The sequence below is a fragment of the Onychomys torridus genome, chromosome 1, assembly GCF_903995425.1.
Source record: "Onychomys torridus chromosome 1, mOncTor1.1, whole genome shotgun sequence".
Lineage (NCBI taxonomy): Eukaryota > Metazoa > Chordata > Mammalia > Rodentia > Cricetidae > Onychomys > Onychomys torridus.
The window spans coordinates 151,125,656-151,152,508 of record NC_050443.1 but is presented as its reverse complement, the minus strand read 5'-3'; the positions used below and the strand labels follow the sequence as shown (position 1 = coordinate 151,152,508).

The 26,853-nt window shown below is 43.4% G+C and overlaps 1 protein-coding gene across 1 annotated transcript in view; it reads right to left on the bottom strand.

Moving 5' to 3' along the window:
* The window catches only part of Papss2 (3'-phosphoadenosine 5'-phosphosulfate synthase 2), a 77,346-nt gene extending 53,544 nt beyond the window's left edge, over positions 1-23,802 (bottom strand). The window contains exon 1 of the mRNA XM_036168598.1: positions 23,610-23,802. Coding sequence (XP_036024491.1) covers positions 23,610-23,636 — 27 coding nt within the window. The 5' untranslated portion in view covers positions 23,637-23,802. The remainder of the gene's footprint in view (positions 1-23,609) is intronic.
* Positions 23,803-26,853: the final 3,051 nt, after the last annotated feature.

Here is a 26,853-nt window from a genome sequence, read left to right as displayed (position 1 = left end):
CACCTCATAAACAGCCTAAGCAAATAATCCATAGAGCTCAAACCATGGCTGACATCCTCAGCATCGGACTACAGTGAACAAATCATACATGAATGGGACAGTTGGTCCCTGGGGACTCTGAAGCAGTCTTAGGAGGAGGCTAGATTCCTACCTGAAAAATATGGCTTTCCTCTGAGACTACAACTGAAATGATAGCATGGTCTGCTGTCTAACAGGATTTAAACCACACATTCTATGACTGTGTTCATACCCACAAATGAGAGAAAACTTTCTAACAATAGTTAGATCTGTCCAGACAGATCTAGCTCCTGAGAGTGAAGAATAGGAACTAACAGCAATAGCATCAACAACACATTCAAACAGGATTAACCCAGTGCTCTGCCTTCAGTCTTCATTGATCACAAAATTAAATCATAGAGCAAGTCTATTTTGCTGCATTTTGTTGACATGTCCTGATGCAATACAGTTGTAAATAGACCAAAAAGGCTGTGCGGGCTACAGGTCAACTTTATTCTTCTCTGCTAGTACCTGGTAGACAAAAGCTATTGCATCTTAATAAATGGAAGAAGCTTGAAATAGCTTGTAATGATACCCTGGGTTTAAACCTTCACAAATCCACACATATCAAAGACAAAACATTTTCATTCACAATCCTGCAGGCACATGGAGCAGCCACCTTGCTCTCTACTACAAATTCACACTGCTGTACTCCAGTCTGTTGGGGAATATTACTTTAAGGTGTGTTACTTTTGTTTGTGTTGCATTTGTTTAACTCTGTGAAGCTGTGTTACTGTGCCTGTGTAAAACACCTGATGGTCTACTAAAGATCTGAACAGCCAATAGCAAGGCAGGAGAAAGAATAGGCGGGGTTGGCAGGCAGAGAGAATACATAGGAGGAGAGATCTGGGAGGAGAGATTGAAGAGCAGGAGCAAGAGAAAGAGGAGGACTCTGGGGGCCAGCCACCAGCTACACAGCAAGCCATGGAGTAAGAAACCAAGAAAGGTATATAGGAATAGAAAAGGAAAAGCCCAGAGGCAAAAGATAGATGGGTTAAACTTAAGAAAAGCTGGCAAAAAACAAGCCAAGCTAAGGCCAGGCATTTATAAGTTAGAATAAGTCTCCATGTGTGATTTATTTGGGAGGTGAGTGGCAGGCCCCCACAAAGACCAAAAACAACCAACACCACTGGTCTGGTGGCAGAAGCCTGGTGAGCCAAGACATAGTCCCTTGCACTTACCGTGAGACCACAGTATCAGAAAACATACTTGTAGGCTCCTGTGGGTCTGGGCCTAGATCACATATGAACAGCTACACACCTTGAAACACTCAGCCCTATCCTCAGAACCCACAGGGCAAGCACAAATGATAGCTATGAGCTTTGAGCCCTCTGCTTTCAACCCTGAATGGAGGGGAGAGGCCTCCAGACAGTTTAGCTTTAGGGGCTTAGCTCTACTTCAGAACTTCTCAAACTGCCCGTGATTTCCTCCACACTTTTTCCTCTCATGGTTCCTGCCAGTCACCACACCACCCAGGGAGGATAAAGAGAAGCATTCTCACCAGCCCCACCTCTAAAATCCACACTGTGTACAATTTCACTAGAGCCTGATGGCTTGACACCAGAGGTGGGAACTTTCTTCACTTTTTTTGTGCTTGTTTGTAGGAGCATTTTCTTTATTTTTTGGGGGGGAAACATTTTTGAATACCATATTTCATATCTTTATGTCTAATAAAATGATTTTAAGGACTTAATCCTAAAATTCCAATAATTCTCATGGATTTGAGGTGGAAAATCTTCCCAGAATGAACTTTTATTTTTCTTAAAAAAATGTTACCTCTTCACCAGTGCTAGTAAAACAGGTGTGTGACCCCAGACTGTGGAAAGAGGAGAGAGTGTACCACCCTTTGTTCTTCTGTAGACTGAGGCTCGGGCTATCCCAGCCAACCTGAAGTACAGATCTTTTCTTGGACAAATGTCAAAGTGGAAAGCAGATATGGCAAGCCATATTTTTATTTCCCTCCCATCTCCCTCCTCCCTCTTTCTTATCTTTGTTCTGTAATGACTAAGGCATTTATTGATAGAAATATAAACCTGAGTTCCACTGAGTGGACAAGATAAAAATATCACTTAAAAACAATGAGACATTTATACTATCCCCCGTTATTTACATAGATGTCCAGTTTTTCTGAATGCTTGATCGAATATGCATGTCATGAAGACAACAGATAGTGACCTAAACTGGATAACCCAGACCTGAAGGATAAAACTTCATGCCAATTCTTTTAGGTGCAGCAGTATAGTTGTTTACTGACTGGTATGAAATAAAACTTTATTAACAGCCAGAAGCTTTAGAGCCAGCCCTCTATAGAAAACATCACCCCTATAGAAAACAGGAGAGTTTTGGGATGGTCATGAAGGACCACTTTCATTTTAAACTAAAATATGATGGTTCAGATTACTAAGGTTTCAATCCATAATCTAAATGAAAACTCGCCACAAATGAGAAAGATGAATTGCATCAACACTTTACATATCACTTTCTTCCGCCTTCTCCCTGTGATGTTCCTGGGTTTTCTCAGTGGGGAAATGAGGATAAGACATGGACCAAATAAGCTGGTGTTGTCAGCCATTTAACCATACCCCAGGAAGCTTGGTGTACTTCCCTCACAACAGCTCCATATTGGAAACAACCCAAATGTCTACCAACCTGTAAATGGACACCCCCCCACCCCAAGTCTGTCTATACAAAGGGATCCTGCTCCACCATAAAAAGGAATGAGGTGCTGGCGCCTGACTGTGTGTTGAGCCTTGGAAACGTGCCAAGACAGACACAGAAGACCACATAGTCTATCATTCCACTAACGGGAAAGGAAACTATCTGGAAATGAAAACCCCGGCAGTCCCTCGGGTCTTTGGAAGGAATGGGGACAACTGCACACGAGTCTGGGGACTTGGGGTGTGGTAGATGGGTTCTGAAATCCAGACAGCAGCTGTGCAACTTGGCAACTTTTGTAGGGATCTTTGGATTTTCTAGTTAAAATGGTGTGAAAATTAGGCCTCGGTGAAGCTGTCTTTAGGAAAATTCCTGCCTGGTGTTGGGGAGAGAACTCCACTGGTAAATCAGTTGCTGCAAAAGTGCAAGGACCTGAGTTCGGATCCCCAGCACCTTCATTAAATGTCAGCTGTGGCGATGCCTGTAACCCCTGGCTAGGAGGTGGAGGCCGCAGCACTGGCTGCTTGCTGGCTGGTCAGTGGAGTTCAGTGGGTGAACTTCAGGTTCAGTAATAGACTCTGTCTCAAACACTCAGTGGAGAACAACCTCGGAAGACACTAGATGCTGACCTCTTTGGCTTTTACATGCACATGAGCATCTACACAAATACATGGTACACACAAGTGGAGACTGCCATCTTAGGGGACTGGAGAAACGTCTCAGTAGCTAAAGTTCTTGCTCTGCAAGTGTGAAGAGCCAAGGTTATTTCTCAGTACTCCTGTAAAAAAGTCAGGCATAGTGGCACATGCCTGTCAGCCCACTGCTGGGGAGGCAGAGGCAGGAGGATCTCCAGGGCTTGCTGGCCTGCCAGTCTAGCCAAGTCAGCATTCTCCAGGTTCAGCGAGAGAGCCTGTCTCATTTCTAGCCTCCATATGCACATACACACATGTATAGACACACAAACATGGACACACCACACACACTGTCACATGCATGTGGGCGTGAGAGGCCACCATACACAACAATTCACTTTCACTCCAACACTTACTCTCACTGGAAACCTTCTGTCTTGATGCAGGGATCTCATATGACCCATGTTAGCCTCAGTCTGGCAATAGTCCGGCCTCTGCCTCCCAAGTGCTGGGATTACAGTTGTGCACCACCATGCCTGGTAATCTAATTTCTGTGTAAGCATTGAGTTCAAGAATTTCAAAGCCACATCTAGATTTCTCAGTGTTCATGAGTATACGTTAGGCTCTAGGAAATACACAGGGAAGTAAGTAGAATAATACTCTCATGATGGAAGACGTCACTGCCTTGTGTCTCCATCTCAGCACTGGTTGTGTATGTCCTTGACCATTCTTGCTTGTGTTTTAGGATGGTTAGAAGCAACCTCTTCCCTAGCCCCTTTGTGAAGATTATAAGGTCCAAACATTAGCATCTCCCTCAACGTGGGGCAAAATCAGTCCAGCTGCGAACCAGTGATTGGAACAGACAGATCCTGACTACCCACAAGCAATATGTGTAACACAGCTGCATAGGTATAACAGGAGGCAAAAGGAGACATCCACAGAAGAGCATGCAAAGTTGAATTCTGTTCAAAATGGTCACACTGATCAGCAGGAAGGCACCAGGGACCTAGGAAGTGCCGTGCTTCCTCACATGGGTGCTGGTTATACATGCATGCTCACTTCACAAAAATTTAGTGAGCAGTATATTTAATGTTCACAGATTTTACTCATGTATATTATCTTTAAATAAAAAGTCATAAAATATGGGTCATTGGTGCTACAAAAACAAAGCATTTCAAGGTGACCCAGGAGGGCCTTAACACCTTCTTAACAGGGTGTCAATTCATCCCTTAGTAGACCCACCATGGCTCCCACTGGCCCACCCCAAACTGTGAAACAGAAACCCACTGTATTCCATCGATGAATGAAAGCTTGTTCCTGCCACACACTTCATTAGCCAGGTGCCAGAGCCAAGACTGAACATCCAATCCCAGTTTTCAGTTCAGACTCAACAGAGCACAGGCTTCAAATGGATCTCAGTGAGACACTGAGCTAGACCGGGAACAAACGTGGAGACGCACTCCAGTGAGAAAGGACACCATGGTGTGTGCCACTTCCCAAGTCTGGGAGCCGCCCCACAGCGGATTGTTAGTAGTCAGAGGGCATTGTGCTGACTCATTCCTGTTCTTAATCTCAGTAGGCCAAAAGCTTGCCCTTACAATAGTGGGCCAGATAGGAAAATGGAATTTGTGACCATAGTGACCTTTGATCCCATCTGGGTTAGAGATGCAAGATCCAGGGCTAGCCATCTAATCAATAACAAATAGATACACACCCCATGCAACTTGGCTGAGAGCCTTAAAGCACCGAGTTACTTTTAGCTTCTAAGCTTTACCTACATTTGCGGATGTCTGCATGTGAATGTACTTATTTACAAATAGGAGATGGACAATGATTCTCACAAGCATGTTGTGTCTCTGCACATAGTGTGAGTGGGGCTAACTGCCACTTATTATGTCTTTTCAGAGTTCAGGTTCAGGCTGAGGTTGGATTTAGGATTTCTCTCCTGAAATGAGTTCACTGTTTATGCAGGCATGTGAATGTTATGTTCATGTTACCTCTAGGGAGGCTGTAGACAAAGAAAGGACACATGTGTGGGTGGTCATCATGCTTGCCAGGCCACGAGCAAGAAAGTCTAATGTTCCTGACCCAGAAACCTCATGTTTTCTGCTAGCATCCACCAGACTATGACAAGTTAACTGGAAGAAGGGTAAAAATCTCAGCTCCCTGCCTTGTCTTTGCTAAACGAATTGCTATCTATAGACTTAGGGGAAGGGGGAATCTGTGCCTTCAGTTATATACCCACTGGTGACCCAGTCAGTTTCCAATGGATAGTCCCAATCCAGTGATCTCAGAAATGGCCCTGGTTGGTTACACTAAATGGATCACAAAACCAAACCAAAAGCCATAAATCTGGGAAAGGGACAGGTAGGCAGTCGGGATTGCTAGAGGTGGGAGGAAGACAGATGGTGAGGAAGAGCCTAACTAGACATGTCCAAAACTGTCAAATAAAACCCAGAGACTGCTCAACCTGGCTGCATACATAATCTTTGTCTTGGTTTCTCCAATTTCTCTATAAATATATTATACATAAAAGTCATTTACATGTATAAGTTTCTTTCTTTCTTTCTTTCTTTCTTTCTCTCTTTCTCTCTCTCTCTCTCTCTCTCTCTCTCTCTCTCTCTCTCTCTCTTGCTTTCTTGCTTTTTTTAAGACAGTGTTTCTCTGTGTAGCCCTGGCTGTCTTGGAACTCACTCAGTAGACCAGGCGGCCTTCAAACTCACAGAGACCCTCCCACCTGCCTCTATCTCTCATGTGCTGGGATTAAATGTGTGCACCACCACCACTCGGCATAAGTTTCTTTCCTCTACATATTTTTTATTTTCTTTGAAGAGTAAGTCTACACATACCACTCTCTTTGATGGGAGTAATAATACAATTGATTTAATCCATATCAATCTAGAGACGTTATATGGATTTATAAATATATTTTCTTTTTTTGTCCAAAATGTTAAATTGACTGTAAATATTGTTTTACACCTTAGTAAATAAAGTGCTTGGAGAGCCAACAGCACTGGTATGTTATCCCAGTGAATCATTTTTAATCATTTTAAATCAACCCACACCATGCATATATTATCACAGTGGCACAGTATATACTACAACATTTCTATTCACTGAAGTTTACTTTGCTTCCAACATCTTGTCATTATATGATGTCAAAGATGTCCTTGCACATATATCATCAGTGACAACCATAGGACAATTTACATGTAAGATCTTTATTGAAAAATGAGCACTAGAACTTGAGTTACTAGCTTAAAGAACACATACATAATAACCTAAATTTTGACAGGCTTTGGCACATCTTTGTGGAAGCTGTACTGATATACTTCTCTGCTTGGGTGTGTCCCATGCTCCCTTCAGACCCTCTCCTTGGCCTTTGCCCATTGAGAAACAAGAAGCAAATCTCTTCCTTCTAGCTGCATTTCATATACTACACGAGACTGGGTATTTTTCATACATTTGGAGACACTTTCACTTTCTTTTCTAAAGCTCTTATTTTCCTTAATTTAAAAATGTATACATCATTATTTATTTACTTTTGAGATGAGGTTTTTGCAGTGTGGCCCAGGCTCACCACAAATTTGCAGTGACCTGTCCTTCTTGAGCCTCCTGAGTGGGGGCGTGGCGCCACACTCTGTTATTTCCATCTTCCCACGCTTTAGTTTGCATAGTTTAGAAAGCATTGGCTTGAAGGGCTTTTGATATTTTTTTGGAAAATAACCCATGTCTTCTATGAGCTGCATATTACTTGCCAAGGTAGTTATCTTTTGGTTTGGTTTTGAAATTTTAATATTAAAAACTTTTTCATTGCACTCATCTGTTTTTAAGCGTGTTAGAGCACAGTGTGAAGGAGCTGGTTCTCTCCTCCCAAAACGTGTGTCCCAGGGGTAAAACTCAGGTTGTCGGGTGTGGCAGCAAGTTCCCTTACTCTGAGCCATCTCACTGGCTTCTAAAATATTTTCATATTAAAAATATGTTGTCACCACTCGAAGACTATAGGCATATTTTCTCATTGCAGTACTGTGTTATTTTAGTGCTTTTTTTTCCTCTAGCAGACTTTGTTATTAAATCAATTCTGAAAATGCTTATCTTTATTTACAAGGCTAAGCATATCTTTAAAACCAGATAATTTTCTCAGCTCCATGGATGTGTTTTTTAACTTTCATCTTTTGATTGTTATTGACCTTCGGCCTTAGAGATTGCATAGCTCAAAATCTGATCCACAAGTATACGCTCAGGATTAACCTCTTGTAGTGAATGTTGTTAACCTATGGAGACAACAGATAATCCTCCTGGGTAACCTTATTTTTCTTGTGGTTCCTGAAGACTGAACCTAGGGCTCATGATAAGTGACGGCCTCTGCTGTCTCCCCAGCTTTCCAGTAAAAACTCTAAAAAGAACTTTTACCATACAAAAAAAAAATGTGAAATTATATTGCTTACAACAAGGAATATGATGCAGACAAGACAGAGCTTCCCTGGGGAGGCAATTTACTTAGTTATTTGTGTTGGTTCTACACAGGGCCATGAAGAGGCTTGCAAAGAATTGCTTTTCTTTTATACACCAAAGCCATTTCATCTCTCATTTCCAGTCCCAGGTATCCTGATACTTACTTTCCATTCAGAGAGTTACACAGGAAAACGAAAGAGAAAGCACAAATCTTAAATTTAATGTACACATTTGTTTTTCAAACTAGTATAACTAATTTCGCTTCAAAATAATATGAAAGGGAAAAGAAAGTAAAAGAAGGTTGCTGTCCACCCTCCAATGCAAACGACCATACAGGGCAGAAAACCCACCAGTACGACCTGACATGAGGGGCTGGAAAGATGGTGCAGTGGTTACAAGTGCTTGCTGTTCTTCCTGAGGACCTGAGTTTAATTCCTGACTCCAACTTTCGGCCACAGCTCACAATCTGCAACTCCAGCTCTAAGGTATGAAGCCTCTTCAGGCCTCTATTGTCTCTCTTACACACACACACACACACACACACAAACACACACACACACACACGAAAATAAATATTTAAAAATTTTTGTTCTAAGCTTGAATTATCTAATCTGAGTAAGCCTGCATAGCCACACCACATGCCTGCCTTTTGGTTTATTCATGCACTGAGAGTTAGTAACTTTTATGAGGATTACAGTTATATAAGGTAACATTTTAACTTTTAAACCTCATGGGATAATTTAACAACCGTGATCTGTTAAAACAATGCCAGGTATCTACTAGTTTGGATGAAAAGTTACAAAGATTATAAATTAATTTTATTCACTGTATCTAATTTTAGATGATAGGTATTGGACATAAAGTAAGTAATATTTCTGCCCTTGAGGTACTTACATATTTTTTTCCTTAGGCATGCCAAAATTAAACTAACTCATAGAGGAAAGACATGCTTGCCTCTGGAAGATTCTTCTAGTGTAGTCATTAACATTCAAGTCTGCTGGCTGTGCAAAGAGAATTCTTCTCAATTTATTCCCACCCTAACATTTAAGGGTCAATAGTGAGATCTTGCACACTACATTATAAATAGTCACAGCTACTCACTTAAGCCACTTTTAATTGTCACAGAAGCATAGAGGAGTTTACAGAGAAAGGCTCTAGGACAGCTGATGAGCAAGGATGCCTTCGGTCATGGTAAGACAGGATGGGAAGGGCCAGCTTGGGAAAGCGCCAGCTGGGTGTTTAGTTTGACATTTTCTGTGAGGAATGTGGTGACTGCAGAGGCCTGCATCAGCTGGCTAATGGCCTGAGAGATTTGGGGAGGGAAAAGAGGAATTCTGAGGCGGAGAGAGGCCATTGGCTGCTTACTGCCTAGCTGGGCCCTGGACTGTCATGGAGCATCCCTTTTCTGTGAGGAATCAAGCCAGGCCAGACTGAGGAACTCCCTCATCAGCTTTTAAAGACTGTCACTTTGCTCCAACACAGGTGAGTTCTGTCAGATGCCCTGGGAATGGGATCCAGACTTGGTAGGACTGAGAAAGACAGGATATAACCTCTGCTCCCATCCAGATCTCAGTAAAGTAAGAGACGTATCCAGATGACCAGCACAATGAATAGTCACAGGAAAGCACAGAACCCATCAGGTAGATGTACTTTCTAATAACCTATGTCCACAAAACATAATGATGAGCAGACAATTATATTCCCAGATAAACCTTGGCTTCTTTGTACATGAGTAATGAATATACTTGACTAAATACTGTCACAGAATGACATGAAAGGCATTAGTGTGCTACTTAATGATCTGCACTACCATTCATACTTCTTATCAATTCCAAATCTAAGAAATACATGCATGGCATATTTTGAAAATCCAAAACAGAAATACTTTTAATACAAAATATAATTCAGTGTGAAATGATAGGTGTCTACCCGGAAAGTATTGAGGGGATGGCGCTAAAGGGGAGAAAGAGGTAATACGAAATAATTGCTACCAATGGCTATGAATGAGGGCAATATAAGTCAACTCCTATAAGGAAATCATGTGAATGAGGCCTTCAAAAGGAATTAAGGGCCTGGAGAGTGGTTAAGAGCTCAGTGGTTAAGAGCACTGACTGCTCTTCCAGAGGACGTAGGTTTGATTTCCAGCCCCCACATGATGTCTCACAACCATTTGTAACATGAGGTCTAGGGGCTCTAGTGCCCTCTTCTGGATTCCATAGGCACTGCAGTCATGTGGTGCACAGCATATATGCAGGCAACACACCTATACACATACAATAAAGTCTTTTTTAAAAAGTGAATGAAGCTCTCTCTCATATGACTTACCATGAAGTTTAGTGAGTAGAACAAGGGGTTTTTAAAATGCAGACCCAAGATGCTGGCCTTAGCAGGGCTTCTGTGAACCCCTGAAACCGTGTATAAAGCTTGCGCATGCCCACACGTTTGAGTGCGCCTTTACACAAACATTTCCATTTTCTGAATCAGGAATTCCTTGGGAGTTGGGAGTGGTGGTGTGTGTCTGTAATCTAGCATTAGGAGGTGGGGACTGACGCAGGTGTGTCTCATTGGTTTGAAGCTAGCCTGGGAGATAAAATAATACTCTCTCAAATAAAATTGAAAAAATGAAAAATAAATCTGTTAGCCTAGGACTCCTCCTTAGAAAAATAAAAGTGTCTAAGGGCATAAAGCACAAAGGATTGCAACAAACAAAAAACTGAATTACAATTATCAAAGTATTTTAAGTTCTAGCCCAGTAATAAATATACTTATTTATCAGCATTCAATGATGAGATCTAGCTGTCTATAGAGAGCTATAGCAACAATCTTAACTCTGTAGTGATAAAGAGCTCAGATATGCTGGACTATTTGCAACAGCATAGAGTGATGTGATGTGCAAACATCTATGGTTTCTATTGGCAATACGGTTATAAATACTATCAACATTGCTGTAGTTTGTTGTCTCTGCTTACAATGTGTTGAATTTCAATTAAAAGTATAAAATAGCCAGTTCCCCTTTTAAATTTGAAACTCTGGACTCTCCAGAGTCTAGTGAGGAACCTCTAACCTATGTCATGAACCCTCTTGAAAAGCCTCCAAGAGGGTGGGGGACTCAGCCAGGGAGCCGTCAGCGCTCAGTAACTCCCTGTACTGGTCTCTGACCCTGCAGATGGCTACAGAACCCTGGGTAGGTCCAAATGAAACCCAGAAAGCAAAGGGCTCTTGGACCTAGGACAGCAATGGAAGGCTCGGAGCAGCCCTGTAACTGGAATTCAAAGGCATTTATTATTCATTTTGTACACTTCTGGTGTTCTGCAGAATTCCTTAAAAATGCACAGCTAAGTTCATAAATCAGAGAGGAAGAAAAGAAAAGAAAATCAAGCCAGGGACATAAAATGAAGTGTCACTAAAGTTCACAAACACAAAAAAAATGAAGTAAGCCATAGTTCTGGGCAGCAGTCGGGCATGCATCTAGAAGTCACAGAATTCAGTAGAACAAACCCCATCCCCACAGATCTTTATAGAAATAGTGCTTTATAAAATGGGCTGGCAAGATGGCTCAGTGGGCAAATGTGCCCCTCACCAAGCCTAACGACTTGAGTTCGAGTCCCAGGACAGACACAGTGGAAGGAGTGAACTACCACAAGTTGTCCTTTGACCCCCACATATGGCAAAGAACTTCATGCCCCCCATAAGCAAATGACAATTAAATAAAATAAATGTACTAAAAAAAAGACAACCCCACAGATGTATACAAAGAGAATATCGAAATTAATGAACCTCAACAATACTAGTAGGAAACAGGAAAAATTTCCACAAAAATTTTGAAGCAGCTTATATCTTTTTAAAAAACAAAACAGCAATGGCAATATAGCAAGCTCTTCTGCATGGCTGATAAAGCACATCTCTGCCCTCAGCTCTCCAAAGGCAGATGCCTCCAGCTGAGCACTAATGGCCTGTAGGCCTCATCATCAGAACTGAACACAGAACCCCCAGCAGCCCGCAGCAGGAGGTGGCAAACTTTTCTCGAGGTCTCCAATAGCATATTTCCTGAGCTTTGCAGGAATCACAGACTCGGTGACCAACTGCTTCAAGAGCAGCTGTGACCATCATAAAATGAGCATCCTGTGCACCGACGAGGTTTATTTATAGACATGGACATTTTAATTTCTTACTTGTTTCATATGCCGTGAATCGTGTAGGAAGTCCCTCTTTGATTTTAACTTAAACCTTCTAAAAACAAAAAAACAATGCTTAGGTTACCAAAGGAAGCAAGGAACTGGATTTGATCCACATAAAAACACACATAATGAGGTGAATTGATTCACGTGTTTATAACAGTTTACAAACACTGGGTGTTCTAAAGGAAGCAAGGCCATTTCGTGGTTCACTTCACAATGAACTTAAGTCCTGGTAAGAGGGCCCTTCATTTGAAATGCCATTCAGATATCTATCTCCAGCTTCTCTCTGTCTGACAGGAAGTGTAGGCTTGAAGTTTCCTCCACCATCTGTCGACTTGACTATTTGCTTTATCTTTTTTATTTTAGTGTCCTCATCTATGACAAGTGATCTCGCAGTGAACCCTTTACAGAGAGCTGCTGGGGTAACTAATACACTGCAGGAACAAAGCCTTGACAAGCATGATGAAATAAGAATCATAAGATACCCACAGGAACCCCGCTCTAATACAAGGCGACAGTTACCCTTGTGGAAACACAATACATGTCTAATTGAGGCTTCTGAAATGTGTGACTCCCTCTGCACAGAGGACACAATGGGGGTCACAGTGGCCCCCAACACTCGCCCTGCTGCTCTTCTGCTGCAGGCTATGCTGTGTTACCTCTGGGTATTTTCTTAAGTTTTTTTTTTTTTTTTTCAATTGGTTCTGTTAATCAGGCTGTGTACACGTCACGGGCTCCTTGAACTACACAAGATTAAAATTCTCTGCTGAGACAGGGAAATGCCAGTGTAACCCTTAGTACATCCCAGAGCAGGCCCAGAGCGTGTTGGCCTTTGGGACCTTGTGACTCATGAATGCTCAACTGTGAAGCACTTATATAATGAACAAGGCAAGGTCTAGAGTTACATTAAGTTGCAGCAGTTATTTCTAAGTACACTTACTCTTGAGTACATGCATTCACTCCCTGGAACAATAAAGCCTTGTACTAGTGAGGTGAAAGTTGGGTTTGAGTCCAAGGACTACTGTTTCTAAACCTAGCCACAGGGCTGTATCCAAGCTAACATTTATTGCCTATTAATGACATTTGCTAAAATTCACATCTTCAAAAGTTTATACAGCTTTCCAAACAGTCCCCCGGGAACATAATTTTCAATGTGACCCCATCTTTTAAATTTCTTCACTTCATTAATGTGCATCCACAAAGACAAAATTAAAACATGTGTTTAAATAACCAAATAGTCTCCATTCTCACAATTATAATATCTTTTACATCTATCCTATTAACTGGGAGGGTTGGGCTTGTTGAAAACAGGGCAAATGAATCTAAGAATGCCAAGTACTTCACAGATTACCGTGAGGAAGAGCTGGGACACTTTATGGAAAGGCCCTGTTACTTCTCTTCTCTCACTTAGTGAACCACATCAGATTTACAGTGTGCCATTCTGAATCCCCAGGGAGTTTACATTATCAATGAGAATTAATAACACAAGAGATGCTTACAGCAGTTTGTTTCAATACTGAGAAAAAATGAAAGAATAGAGGTGTGTACGGGGACCCATGTTTCCTCATTCATTTAATGTGGCTATACCACGATGATGCATCCTTCCGGAAGACTTTCATGTTCCACTGTGAAGTCATGGGCAGTGAAAGTCAATGTTTACACAGTGACCACTATCCCTTTTGTTTAAATAGTACAATTCTTCTCCAGCAAAAACTCCAGTTTTACTCCCTGCAATATACTCAGCCTCTTCTCTCCTCCACAACAAACATGGACTCCAGGCTCTGACACAGCAGGCTTCCAGGGGTAGGAGCCCAGACCTTCTTAGCACCCAGCCCTGATACCGATTCAGCATTGACAAAACACTTAACTTCCCTGTACTATGGTAGAAGCAAACGATTCCCCCAAATTTCTCTTGCAAACATTACATTGGATGCCTTTTATAACCCCCATGACTTCAAGTAACTCTTCAGCGTTTCCCAGTGAGACAGAGCTGGATCTGGTGCCCAAGCTCTCAAGCCTTGCATTCCAGTGAGCCAAATTTTTATTGTAAAAAATCCACTGGTGGTCTAGTTTCTAGTTTCCTTTATTGTCTATAAATTATGCTTGGCTATTGCCAGCTTTTATGGAAACAAACCATTCTGTCCATATTCACCGAATACTAGCCAAGTAGTAAGGCTAAGCCATAAAAGTTACCGCCCTTAAAGGAAAATGTATTCACTCTGTCACCCTGAGAAAGGAGATGTGTCTGATTGTGGGAACAGAATCTATCCACTCATTTACACCATTTACTCTTTTTAAAAAAAAAGTGCTGAGGAATGCCTCCAATTTGAATTTATTATTATTGTCTTGAGATATTAGTGGTAGAGAGCTGCCAAAACACTGTTCAAATGAAATGGTAACATATCATGAGTTATCTGAGCCAACTAGGCTTGCTACTTGGCATTAAGCCTCACTCCCTCTGTGACATCAACAACTTAATTAGGGAGAAGCCAGCAAGCTTTTAGCTGCTTCTGTGAGTGACTCTTAATGTCTCACTTCAGCTGAGTAAGCTCCCTCCGGACTGCTGGTCATACACTTGCTGGTGACTTGGTAAGGACCGAACAAGCTAATGTGTAGGATACCCCAGTATTCATGCCAGGCAAATAAATACTCAGTAAACACTGGTTTTAAAAAAATAGATCACAGCAGAGGAGAATTTTGTATTGTAACAAGACATGTTCTAAAAGGCGAAACTCCAGATAAACATGCAGATTCCATGGTTTTATTTACCAGGACTTTACCAGCCAGGTTTTATTTGCATAGCTCATTTAAACCCAGGGATGAATATGAATGTTTTTCTTATTTTTTAGTAACCACTCAAAACACTGTGGTAATAGGTACCCAATGGACTGAGAGCTGTAATTACTGGTATAAATGAGGGGGAAAATACTCTGTGGGGATTCAGTGAGCTAAGCAGATGTGCTCAGGGGCCTTGTGACCACTGTCATCAACGTCATGGACTTGGGAAACAACAGCAGTGGATGGATGAACAGATAACACTCATCTGAGGTTTGAGCGTGTAACTGAACCCAGTTCAGCTTTTGCCTCGTATGATTTTATCTGTATTGCCCAGGAGGCAATTCTCTCTCCCTCCACCCGTCCCCCTCCTTCCATCTCTGACAGGGTCCCCAGTATCCCAGGCTGGCCTCATGCTGAGGGAGACCTTGAGCTTTCCATCCTCCTGCCTCCACTCCTGAGAGCTGTGATTACAAGTTTCTTAGCACCAAGCCCCGTTTTACAGCAGTGACTGGGGCCTAAAGGAGGGTTTCCAAATGCTTAGCAAGCACTCCAGCAACTGAGTTTCACCACCAGCCCCGATATCATTTGTTTTGAGATTAAAAAGGAAAAAAAAAAAGCAATTCAATGGCTTGATGGGGTTCAAGGAAGAGTGAAAACACCTTTCTAAAGACAAACTGGCTGGGATATTTTGAAATTGCCAAACTACATCTTTCAAAAACTGCTCTTGGGTCTGTGTTTCTATGTCCAGAAGATTAGAATGAAGTGCTAAGCTTGGGCTGGGACTGTGGTGTGACTGACTCACTGACTGATAAACCTACTGGGAGGTAATAGTTATAAAATTTTTTTTTTTGGTGAATAGAAGTCAAGTTGCAGGGAAAGGGTAGGGCATACAATAAAAAGGATATACGATAAAAAGAAAAGTGCTATCTCACAGGGGTGTCACCAAGATGGCTCCAGGACCTAACAAAGCTTTCCATTGCTGTTTATCAGCTGTAGTACAAGGCATTAGATTTCCTGCAATTACTATTCCTTGAAATGCGTGCGCGTACACACACACACACACACACACACACACACACACACACGCACGCACGCACGCACACACAGAGTAGAGATAGCTTAGGATTTCTTTTAGAGGCACAGTCTGAGCAGATTAGCGAGCTTCTGTCTCACAAAATGAGAAAGGAGAGTTGGTGATAAAGCTCGGTGGTGGGATCTTTGTTTCCTTACCCTGCACAAGGCAGTGGAATCAACCCTCAGTGTGACACACGATGAAGTTAACTTAGTAGAAGAAAAGGTTAAATATATAAAGAACGTCAGTTGGAAGTTTTATTGCTTTTGGTTCAAGGCCACCGCAAGACTCATGAGGCAGAAGGCTTATAGGACATAAAGATTGTGGGTGGGTAGGGTACAGGCACCTCATTGAGAAAAAAAAGGAAATGCTGTGTTTAAAGTAGCCTTAAGCTGTTTGAGTAGACTAAAATCTATAAATAAGGAATGTAGAGCCTCAGTAGCCAGACTCAACTGTGGCAAGTGGAGTGCCTGGCTTAGTCATTCAATACGTATTTGCTTAGTCAGCAGACAAATACATAAATGAGGACCTTGACAGGAACTTAAAAGGACAGGGTATAGACCTTGGGAGAAGAGGGGGATTCGTATACAGAGGACCCTTCAGCAGGGAACTTGAAAGGCTATTCAGGTTTTCAAAAGCTAGATACAATATGAAAATAAATAAAATCACTGTTTTTCTCTCTTTCTAAAAACTATTATTTTGATGTGTGTGTGTGTGTGTGTGTGTGTGTGTGTGTGTGTGTGTGTGACATGATCATAGTGGTCCATGGAGCTGAAGTTACAGGCTGTTGTGAGGCACCTGACATGGGTGCTGGGAACTGACATTGGGTCTTCTGGAAGAGCAGCTGAGCCACCACATCTCCAGGCCCACCACTAACATCTTAAGTTGTTAGTTGGAAACTGTGAAGGCATAAACTGTCCATACATTAACACTGATTGATAAATGAGACAGGTGGGGCATAATTTAAAAAGAATATATTAGATACAGATTAAAGAAAAGTAACTGTAGTGTTATTATGCTGTATATAGTTGCTTGGTTGATAAGAACTTTTTTTTTTCTTTTTGGTGACAGGGTCTTACTGTGTAGCCCTGGCTGGGTTGGAACTAACTACGTAGATCAAGCTGGCCTTAAACTCACAGCAATCCACCTGCCTCTGCCTCCAAAGTGCTGGGATTAAAAGTGTGCACCAACATGGCCAGCAAAATCAAAATATTAATAATGAAATATATAAATCAGATATTAACTAGTTAGTTAAAGCTAGTGTTAATCCTGCATAAAATTAACATTTTCGACAAAGCAGCATTTTTGTAGAAGACATTTAGATAACTGTTTTAGGAATGTTTTATAGCAGACCACAGGCTATATATTTTTATTACCAACATTAATATTTGTACTAGACAGATTGAGTTTGTTATGTTTCGACAATAGTTGCACTTTCACAATGCTGATTATTGGAAACCAACTTCGGCAGTAAACTTACAAACACAGGAAGAGTTGCCACAGCCACCAGGACACACTACATATACCAGGCATCATCAGGGGCTAGTTATATATCTTTCACTTTTGCAGGGAAAGAGAAGGAACTTTTGTATTTGGTACCTGTTTATCCTAAATTGGGGAAAATAGTGATTATGAAGCAAGAGCAAATTTGTAACAAAACCCAGGCTTATGACAAACCAAGCAGTCTTCTGGGGAGGTTTTGCTTAATCATTATTAGGAGAGAGGCAAGGGGCGCTTGAGGACGGAGTGCCTCAGGAAGGGAGTGGAGCTGGGCTCCTCTGCCAGGCTAAGCGGAGAGGGAGACCATGGAGCTTCACGGATGCTGAAGGGTTAGGGCATTGCTGTGTTTCTGATCTCACAGGAAAGAGTCCTAGATGAACCTCAGCAGTCCCTAGTGCTCCTCAAAGTCCCAGCATGGCCACAGTGGAGCAGAAACTGCCACCTGTACTCCTGAGCATAGTGTGGAAATGTCAAGGAACTTACTACCCAGCTCCACCTGTTTTTCTCCAGAGTCCCAGGGCTGCACCAGAACCAGACAACCATGTTATAGGCTCGGAGAGGAGAGGTGTTGATGCTGAAGGGGCTTTTCTCAGATGAGAAACAGATCAGCACAGAGGGCATGTCAGGGAATCCTCATCTCTAAGGATAAAGACCATCAAGACTAGGTGGGCAGCCCCTACCTCCAGCTTTGTAGAGGAAAGAGAATTCAATTTCCTATTTCTGACTACGTAGCTGACTCAAGTTCTCTTGGTCATGGAGCACTCCCTTTTAAGAATGACACAGGGGTGCTGGGAAGATGACTCATTGGTTAAGAGTACTTGCTGCTCTTGCAGAGGACCAGAGGTTGGTTCCCAACACTCACATCATGAAGCTCACCATGGCCTGTAACTCCAGTTCCAGGGACTCTGACATTCTTTTCTGGACTGCACATCCATGTGGCATATGCTTACACAGGGACACTCATATACACAGAAATAAAAGTGAAATCAACCTTTTGTTTGTTTTAAGACTGACACAGGTATGGTCAGATTCATGCAGGTCATGAAATGTTAGTGATAATAGGAGTTGAGAAGAGGCAGGGGCTTGGGTCTCCAGCAGGGGTGAGTTAGCGTTAGGTTTCAAACCCTGCCACAAATGGCTGAGGTGCCTATTCAACATGTCCAAGTGGATGCTGACTAGCCAGGTTCTTCCTGCATCCCTCAGTGCCTGCCTGTTACAGGGCCCTCCTGGCGGGCACCCGGCTCCCCAACTCTCCAGCCGAGGGGCTGCTCTTCCCTACGTAACCCAACCATTTTGGTTACCCACTCTATTTGTACCTTTGGGCCTCCTGGCTGCCCTGGTTCACCTCTCTCTCCCCCCTCCCCACTCCTCATATGGCCCAGTTCAGTCTGGTCATGTTCTGGACTCTCCCAAATGTCCCTGCCTCTGACTACATTCTCCCATATATCTACAATTCTCCTCCATCATGCCTAGGAGCAGCCATGTTCCTTTCATGTTCCCTTTTCTTTGTAACTTTTTCATTCATTAGCCTTCTACAGATAATAACTAATAGCACTTGTCATAGTGTGAAACACTCTAATTAAAAACAGCATATAGCTATGGAATGGAAAGAAACTATCAGGCCAAAATTTGGAACAAAATGGGAACCCAAAGAGCAAGTGTGGGGGCACTTTTTTCCCTATGGGGCATATTTGCTGACAGGAACAGATTTGCACTAAATGCAGCAGCCTCATTAGTAGAAAGAGAACAGAAATCAAAGTGTAGAACACACTCACGAGACCCTTTTCCTATTGTGCAGGGCTTCTACTTGAAAACAAGGGTAAGCCAGAACAAGGCCACCTTCTAGCCTTCTGAGGACAGTGATCCTGGTGTATGAAGGGCGTGTGAGGGTGGAACTTCCTGCAAAGGCTGCATCCACACGGTACGTTTTAGGGACAAACTCAAATTCCTACCACTTGGGTGGTATTTAATACAGAGTGAGGTTATGTCCTAAGGAGCACAAACCTGGAGTGAAGCCAGGATGAAAATCAAGGCCTTCCTGAAAAAGGCCACTCATCCTCAAAGTATCCCAGTAAATAATTCTTAGGGGGCAATAATGACAAACTCTTAGTCAAAAATAAGCAAACACACGAGAACTAAGAGGGTCAAGTACGGAATCTACTAAAAACGCACATTTTAAGTTGAGGCACTGATGAACTCTGTAGCTGTGAGTCCCAATCATTCATTCTACAGGTCTTGGGCACTTCCTCTGGGCCAGGCAGTGCTGCAGGTGCTGAACACACATGCTGTTTCAGCTGTCACCTGAACAAATGGCCTGAGCACTCGGTGTCTGCTGCCCTGCCATCCCATTGAAGCTTATTTACCTTTCCTTTCTGGGGTCTCTAAAGAGTTCCAATCACAGTCTAATGAGTGCCCTTACTGTTTAATAGCAGATTTTGAAATATGCAGCAGTCTCTCAGGACTGAAGTTGACATCACTGACTCTTTTCTCCGAATCTCATTCCCGGAAGTTTCCATGGTTGAGCTAAGCCTAATTATTCCTGAAGAAAACCATGGAGCCATGCATATTATCAGGAAGGTGATAAAAGACAAAGCTAGCTATCTCAGAGACATAAACCTCAAGGGTAAATATCTCTAAGTTTGTGAAGGCCCAAACAGGTGACCTATTATGGGGAGTCATAGCATGAACTGGAAAACATTGATTTTTAAGGTACATCTGGAAATAGTCAAGGCATAGGAAGGGTGGAGGAAAGTTAGACCAATATTTAATTATACATGGATTGCTTGTCTTCACCAATGTGCTAGCAAAAGTATCAGTAGTACCAATTTGGATTACTGAGGTGTGTTTGTCTACCCAGTTTTTCACGGAGAGTATTCAAACTGTCGCCTCTGTAATTCTGCATTTGTTTTCTCTTATTAAACATTCTAGCAGTTGTCATTTACTCAGCCTCCTGTAACCCATGCTTTCTTAGTTATGCCAAATGACAACAGTACAGTCTAATAATAATAAAGATAGGAGTCAGTCACGAAGGTGGCACAGGCCTATAATCTCAGCATCCAAGAAGTGGAGCTGAGAGGATTGTGAGTTTGAGACCAGCCTGGGCTACACAATAAGATGGAGTCTCAAATGGTAAGTGTAATTAAGTCGCTCTTATCCCATTTTACACACGAGAAGACAATAATCGAGAAGGTCACTTCCCCAAGCAGGTGCAGAGGAGTGTTGAGTATTAGTTTTACCGGTTCAACAGACCTGAAGTTAAACTGTGTTCTGCCCACATTTCTCCTCTCTTGAGGATGAGGCTCAGTAACTTTCCAAGGTGAGGGGTGCTGTGGGGATCAGAGGAAGCCTAGTGCATTGGAGCACACAGCTCTAGCAAGACCCAGCTCTTCCCTCCACCCAGAGATGCTTCTTCTACAATTCATGTCTTGACTTAGGCAATGTCTTCAACTGGTTTTAAAAGTAGCTGCTTCCAAGAAAATAAAGCACCACTTTTAGCATAATGAAAATGTGATCATTGCTAGAGCCACCGAGAGCCCTCAGGGTTTTAGTGTCCTTTCCAAGCATTCCCAACACCAACTTGTTTCACCCTTTAGAAAACATCGTAATAGCTCAGTCGTAATTGTTAGTTGTCTGTGTCTGGAACACCGTAACGTATTCTCTGGGCCTTGAAAAATGCCAACTCAGGAAATAGTGCAAGAAAAGAGACCCAGGTTTGCTTTCCCTTCCTTGTTGGCCTCTCAGACGGCCTGCCTTTCCTTCCTCAGGTATCTGTGTATATAGGGGATAGAGCTGGAGGTTAGCCATGACTAGAGTTAGGTCAAGCGTAGAAGAGAGATGTAACTGACCGCTGTTTCTTGGTTCTCCAGGGTAAAGATGGCTAACACAGAAGGGATGTACTACTTTTCTTTATTAAAAGAACATTTATTGCTTTTCTATAACTTATGAATCATCTTCATGCAATCTTTCATTGAGTCTTTACTATTTACTGGTCTTAGAATGGTGTAGTAAAAGTTAGTAAATAAGTAGAAACCTGAGGAAAAGAAATTCTGCTGTTGACAAAAATGAGCTAATGCAATATTCAGGTTATGTTGTTACAGCCTTACTGGTCATCAGCCCATGTCTCTCACCCAGGTTTCCACACTTACCACCATCAGGCACACAGAAGATGCCCCACAAGCATCTGAAGTTATTGGGGTGGTTGCTCTATGAATCGACTGTGCTCTACTGACCAGGCGGAAGGCAACATAAAGGTCTCTTCAATTCCAAGAAGGAAAGCCCTTGCCTAGGCTGCCTTCTGGGACTCTTGAGGTCACGTGTGTGGATAAGTTTGTTTTGTTCTGTAAGGTGTCAAAACCCATTTTGAGTTAGGACTGACAGTTTGAATGATTTTACATGCACTCACAGCCAGCCTGTTACAGGACTAACAATAAGTCCCCAGCCCTTTGGGAACTTGGAATGGTTGTTGGAAAATAATTGTTAGGCTAAGGAAAAGTTGGGAAGTTCTGCTCTTAAGGTATTAAATGATCACTGCCCCAGAATGAAGAAGGAAGAAGGAGGAAGAGGAGGAGGAGGAGGAGGAGGAGGAGGAGGAGGAGGAGGAGGAGGAGGAGAAGAAGAAGAAGAAGAAGAAGAAGAAGAAGAAGAAGAAGAAGAAGAAGAAGAAGAAGAAACAGCAGAAAATAAACTAAAAGTTTCAAATTTTGTAAACACAAAAACCAAACGCTGGTTCTTAGATTCCTCACTGGTAACTGGAGCCTCTGGGATGGACCTTTAAGGCCCTGCCCTCAGCCCTGTACTTCACAGACTCCCTCTAACCGGAGGCACCAAAAGGAGAATTCACTTTCTGACTGATGCTTGACAAAGTTCCTCCTAGGAACTGGAAGTTCTTGATGCAAGTGAAGAGGTGAGACTGAAATGCTACCAACACTAAAGCAAGTGGTGGTTACAGCAGAAAACACCACCTAACACCTAACAGAACAGATCAAATGATTCAGGAGTCCAAGTGATAGCCACAGAACTCATTACATACGTTACTGAGGGTCCCATCAGAGGCAGCTGGAATCCAAGTGTTGTCCCATCACATAGCGACACCACCTTCCTCCTGGACACTCCTGCTGATCAAGAGTGACCACCCTCCCCGGGACACAGGGTACCCATATTTTCCGATTGTCACATCTCCAGTTCCAGGACGACTTCTCCACTCTTTCCATGTGGCTTCTCCAGCCTTCAGCCACACTGTATTCCTCAAAGTACACTAATAAATAGCATATGATAACAAACATTTATTGAACACCTACTATGTGCCAAGAATATGTTTAATTATTTGAGAGGACTTCCCGTGTACTCAGCGCCACAATCATTTGAGGCACGCAATGGTGGTCAGAGGCCAGTGTTCAGCAGTCGCTTAGCCGGGTGGGATTTTATTTAAGGCTTGTAGACCACATCTGAGGTGACCCAAATACTGTCTGGGAGCTTCCTTCTAACGCAGAGCCTATGATTACTACTGTTTTCCCTCCACTTTTATTGGGATATAGTGTCATTTTTAAGAATGCAAATTTTATAAGAGCCAGAGTTGTTATGGGGAAAGAAACTTAAACATATGTTCATCTTTCCCATTGAAAGGGGGACTGCCCAGACTCGCTGTGGAGAAAACTGCAGCCTCTGGAAACCCTCCTCTTATCTTTACTTATCAAACGGAGCTCCCCCACCCCCACCGCGTGCCATTAGGGAGAGAATCACGCTGGAGGGCTAAAGCCTGCCGGTATGAAATCCTCCAATTAGCCCGGATAATTGCAGTTCTGTGAAACTCTATCATTAAAGTCCACTCCAGGAAGGGTCCCAAGATTAGAAGAACCCCGGTGGCTGTCGCTGACGTGTGGCCAGCGATCAGACCCCGCAGACGCTCAGCCCACCACCCACTGCGCTCGCCCGAGTGGGTCCTGTGGAAGACGGGGCGGGTGGCCCGAGACTGGAGGAAGAAGGGACTTTCCTATCCGGTCCTGTTTTCTAGTTGGGACCCTCTTCGTCAGCTCAGGAGAGCTCTGGCCCGCAGGACCCCCAGGGATCGGAGACCTCCCAAGAGGTACCGGGCAGCGAGGGGCTCCCCGAGCGTGGCCCGGGGAGGGGAACGCGGACTTAGCCCCATGTCCCTGCGTGTCACCGGGCACCCGTGTCTTCCCTCCCGGGCACCGAGTCCCGCGCCAGAGCCTCCCGGGGAGGGCGGGACCCACTGCGGGTCGGCGGGGCGGGAGGGGACGGCCAGGCAGGCGGCTGGCAGCCTACCGTCTTCTGCTTCTTGACCCCCGACATGCTGCGGCTGTGGCGGAGCCCGGGTCCAGGGCGCAGAGACGCGGATGGCGGCGGTGGCTGCCGGGCTCCAGGGAAGGAGGTATAAAAAGGCTCCTCAGACACGTCGCACTTCCCTTGACCGGCCCCCTTCTCCTACTCCTCCTCCTCCCGCCGCGCTCCTCTCCGCCCCGTCGGCTCCGCCAGCAGCGCCCAGCCCCGGGGACCCGGCAGCCGCCAGGGCGGGTTCCCCGTTGGCGTCCCGCCAGCTCAGGTCTAGTCTCGGACAAGCTGTGGACCCCGGGAGCATCCTTCACAGCTCACCCCATCTCGCATCCCACAAGAATCTCCGAGACCCTGGAGTGTACTGAGTTAAGGGCGAGCACATTTGAGGCCACCAGGCTCGCTGATGGGGATGGACCTCAGAGCACCTAGAGCCTAGGCTGTGTTTAAACCCGTGGATGCTTACTCTGCACTCCCGTGAACCCCGCCTCATTCCTCGTGTGCTACCACCGTGGCCTGGCCTTTCTCTCCGTTTGGCAAATGGGGGCGTTGAGATTTTTAGGGTTTCCTTCAGATTATATTATAAGAGAGGGGATTCAAACCTGGCCTGTTAGTGCACAGTGTGACCCTCCAGCATCATTACAGCAAAAAGAACAGAAAACCCGAAGTTTGTGAATTTAACTGCACTTTGCGCCTGGCATCGTGGTCAGGGCACAGACGGATTAGAGGACTTACGTGTTACTAAAAAGTCAAATCTGCAGTGTCAGACCCGGAGGCTCTGGGAGACCTGACACGTTGCTGTTCATTCCAGACATTTCCCTACAGAAGCGCTTCTGTCGGTGGGATGGGCCCAGAGGAGGAAGTCATACCAGCTGAGGAGGATTGTGGCTTTTACTTGGTGAGATGCCACTCTTTGGAAGGACCCAGGTGTCAGGGACCAGTAGAGTAATTCGGAGAGAGGCTATCTTGATCGGCGCTTTCGGGATCAGGCCCTGAGTTTCTTGTACCCTGACTCCCTGCCTGAGGACACAAAAAGACCTATAGAACAGCTCCCCCAGAGGAACCAAGAAGGCCCCTAGGTCCATGCTTCTCCAATCCCTCCTTCTGTGAAAGGGCTGGAGAAGTTTTCTCCACAGGTGAGGGATGGAATTTTTCTTTCATATCTAATTTACTTCTAAAAAGATGTTCAGTTTTCTTTATGTCTGGAGAGTTATTTACTGGTGTCCCTTCTCCACGGGGAAAATGGCAAAGAACAAGAGACCAAGGGTCATACTTGAAAAGGCAGCCTGCGTGTCCGTAGTCTGGAGGGGTCGGTCTACTCATTTTTTTTATTCATTTTGAGGAAATTGCAAACACCCTTCATGGCACAGTGACAGACACTGGGCTTGAGTTCCTGTTCTATACACAAGGTAGCAGATATTGATTTGTTATATATGAGGTTTAAACAGCAATGTCCTGCTGGTATTTCATCGGGAAAATCCTGTTATATCAGATTCAACTGTATCTTGCTTGGATCTTGTTAGTCTTGCCCTAAGAGAAGGTAAATAAAGTGCAGCCTGAGAAATCATGCAATTTGTGTGACAGTTGTGTGTGTGTGTGTGTTTCCTATTTCATTAAAAAAAAAAAATTTCTAACTGAATTCTTCAAACAAAGATGGAAGTTGAGCATAAATCCTTAAGACTACTTCCTGGAAAAGAAATCTTCATTGTCCTAGAAGTACAAAATCATTTACCTATTTTTTTTTAAAAAAAATATTTATTTTTTATTTCTAGCAGTGTATATCTGAGGCTCAGAAAAAGGAAATAACTGGACTGTGATCCCTAGTTAGGAGCAGGGTTGGGACTCAAATCCAGGACTCCCCAAATGATCTGACACCTAAATCACTAAGATGGCTAGGGCAACCATTTTGACAGCACATGATAACCTAAGTTTTCCCCTGAAGAGTCAATTAATTTTCAAGTACTGCGCTTGAACATACATTTTGTTAATCTTCAGAAGATGTAGTATTGGAGGTCTCAGCTCCCTTGGATTCAAGCCAGTTGGGTATGAATCTTTAAGGTCATAGATTACTGGTTTAGTCCAAATTTACTGTGGCAATTTACTTAAAAAAAAAAAAAAGAAAGAAAGAAAAAGGAAGAAAGGAAGAAAGGAAGAAAGAAACTTACTTTCCAAAGTCTGTCTTTAAGGCAAGGCTTTGGATTCCTTTTCATCTCACTCCATTTTTACTCCTATAAGACAACAGTTCTGTTGAAAAAACAAGGGTAGCCAGAGCTTAAGTTACTGTAAAGGTTCTGCCTCCAAGGGGACTGGAGAGACTCTCTGTGGGCAGTGGGAAGTTTGTATCCGATTATCTGGCAGATGAGCACATTTTCACAGCTCCTGTGCTAACATCCTCTCCAAGTCTGTGTTCATCACCGTGGGCCAGGTGGTACTGATGTACAGTTCTTGACATCACCCACAACATTCTCCCACTGGGGGGCCCCAGTTTGCCCATTTTCTTTTCTTTCTAGAAACTGGTGAGGCTTGAGTTACCTAAAAAGATGGGGCTGTCTAGCTGATCCTTTTACTGTTTAGAAACGTTGGAATCAGTCAACTCCTGCAAACCACCACGGGGAACACAAAGAATTCCAGTTGGTAAGTATTTGTGTCACAGGCTCCTCAACATATTTTAGGGGTACTCAACATATTTTAGCTGAGGATCTAACAAGGAGGCGCCACCCAAGCATGGTCATGACAAAGGAATTCAACCATGTTGCCCCCTAGTGGCTGTAATGCATTAGTGTTTGAGGAAAAACTGAATTGTTGAAACTCCTCACACAAACATGGTTAACATTCCATTCATAAAGTAGTCCTGTCCTGTGGCTTCTGAACAGGCTTCCCAGAAACAGGCGACAGCCGGGCAAGATGCTTACAATCCATTGAAAGAAAGGGATCCTCTCTGATCACTTCAACTAACACATACATGTTTGGAACAGGTTAAAAATGATAAAGGCATGCCTTTTCTGTTGTTCTTTGACTTAAAGCACAGACTTGTCAAAAATACTTTGGAAGACTATGGGCTTCTATCATGGTGTGGGGTCTACCAATGGGCATTTACATTCCACCCCCAATTAGATATTTACAATAATTTTCAATTTGGAGTTTTGTAAATTGGAGCTTCTAATTAAGATCATTTGTTCCTGAAAACATGGATCTGCAGGTGACTCCAGGGGATCTCATGTTCTCCTGTCACCTCATT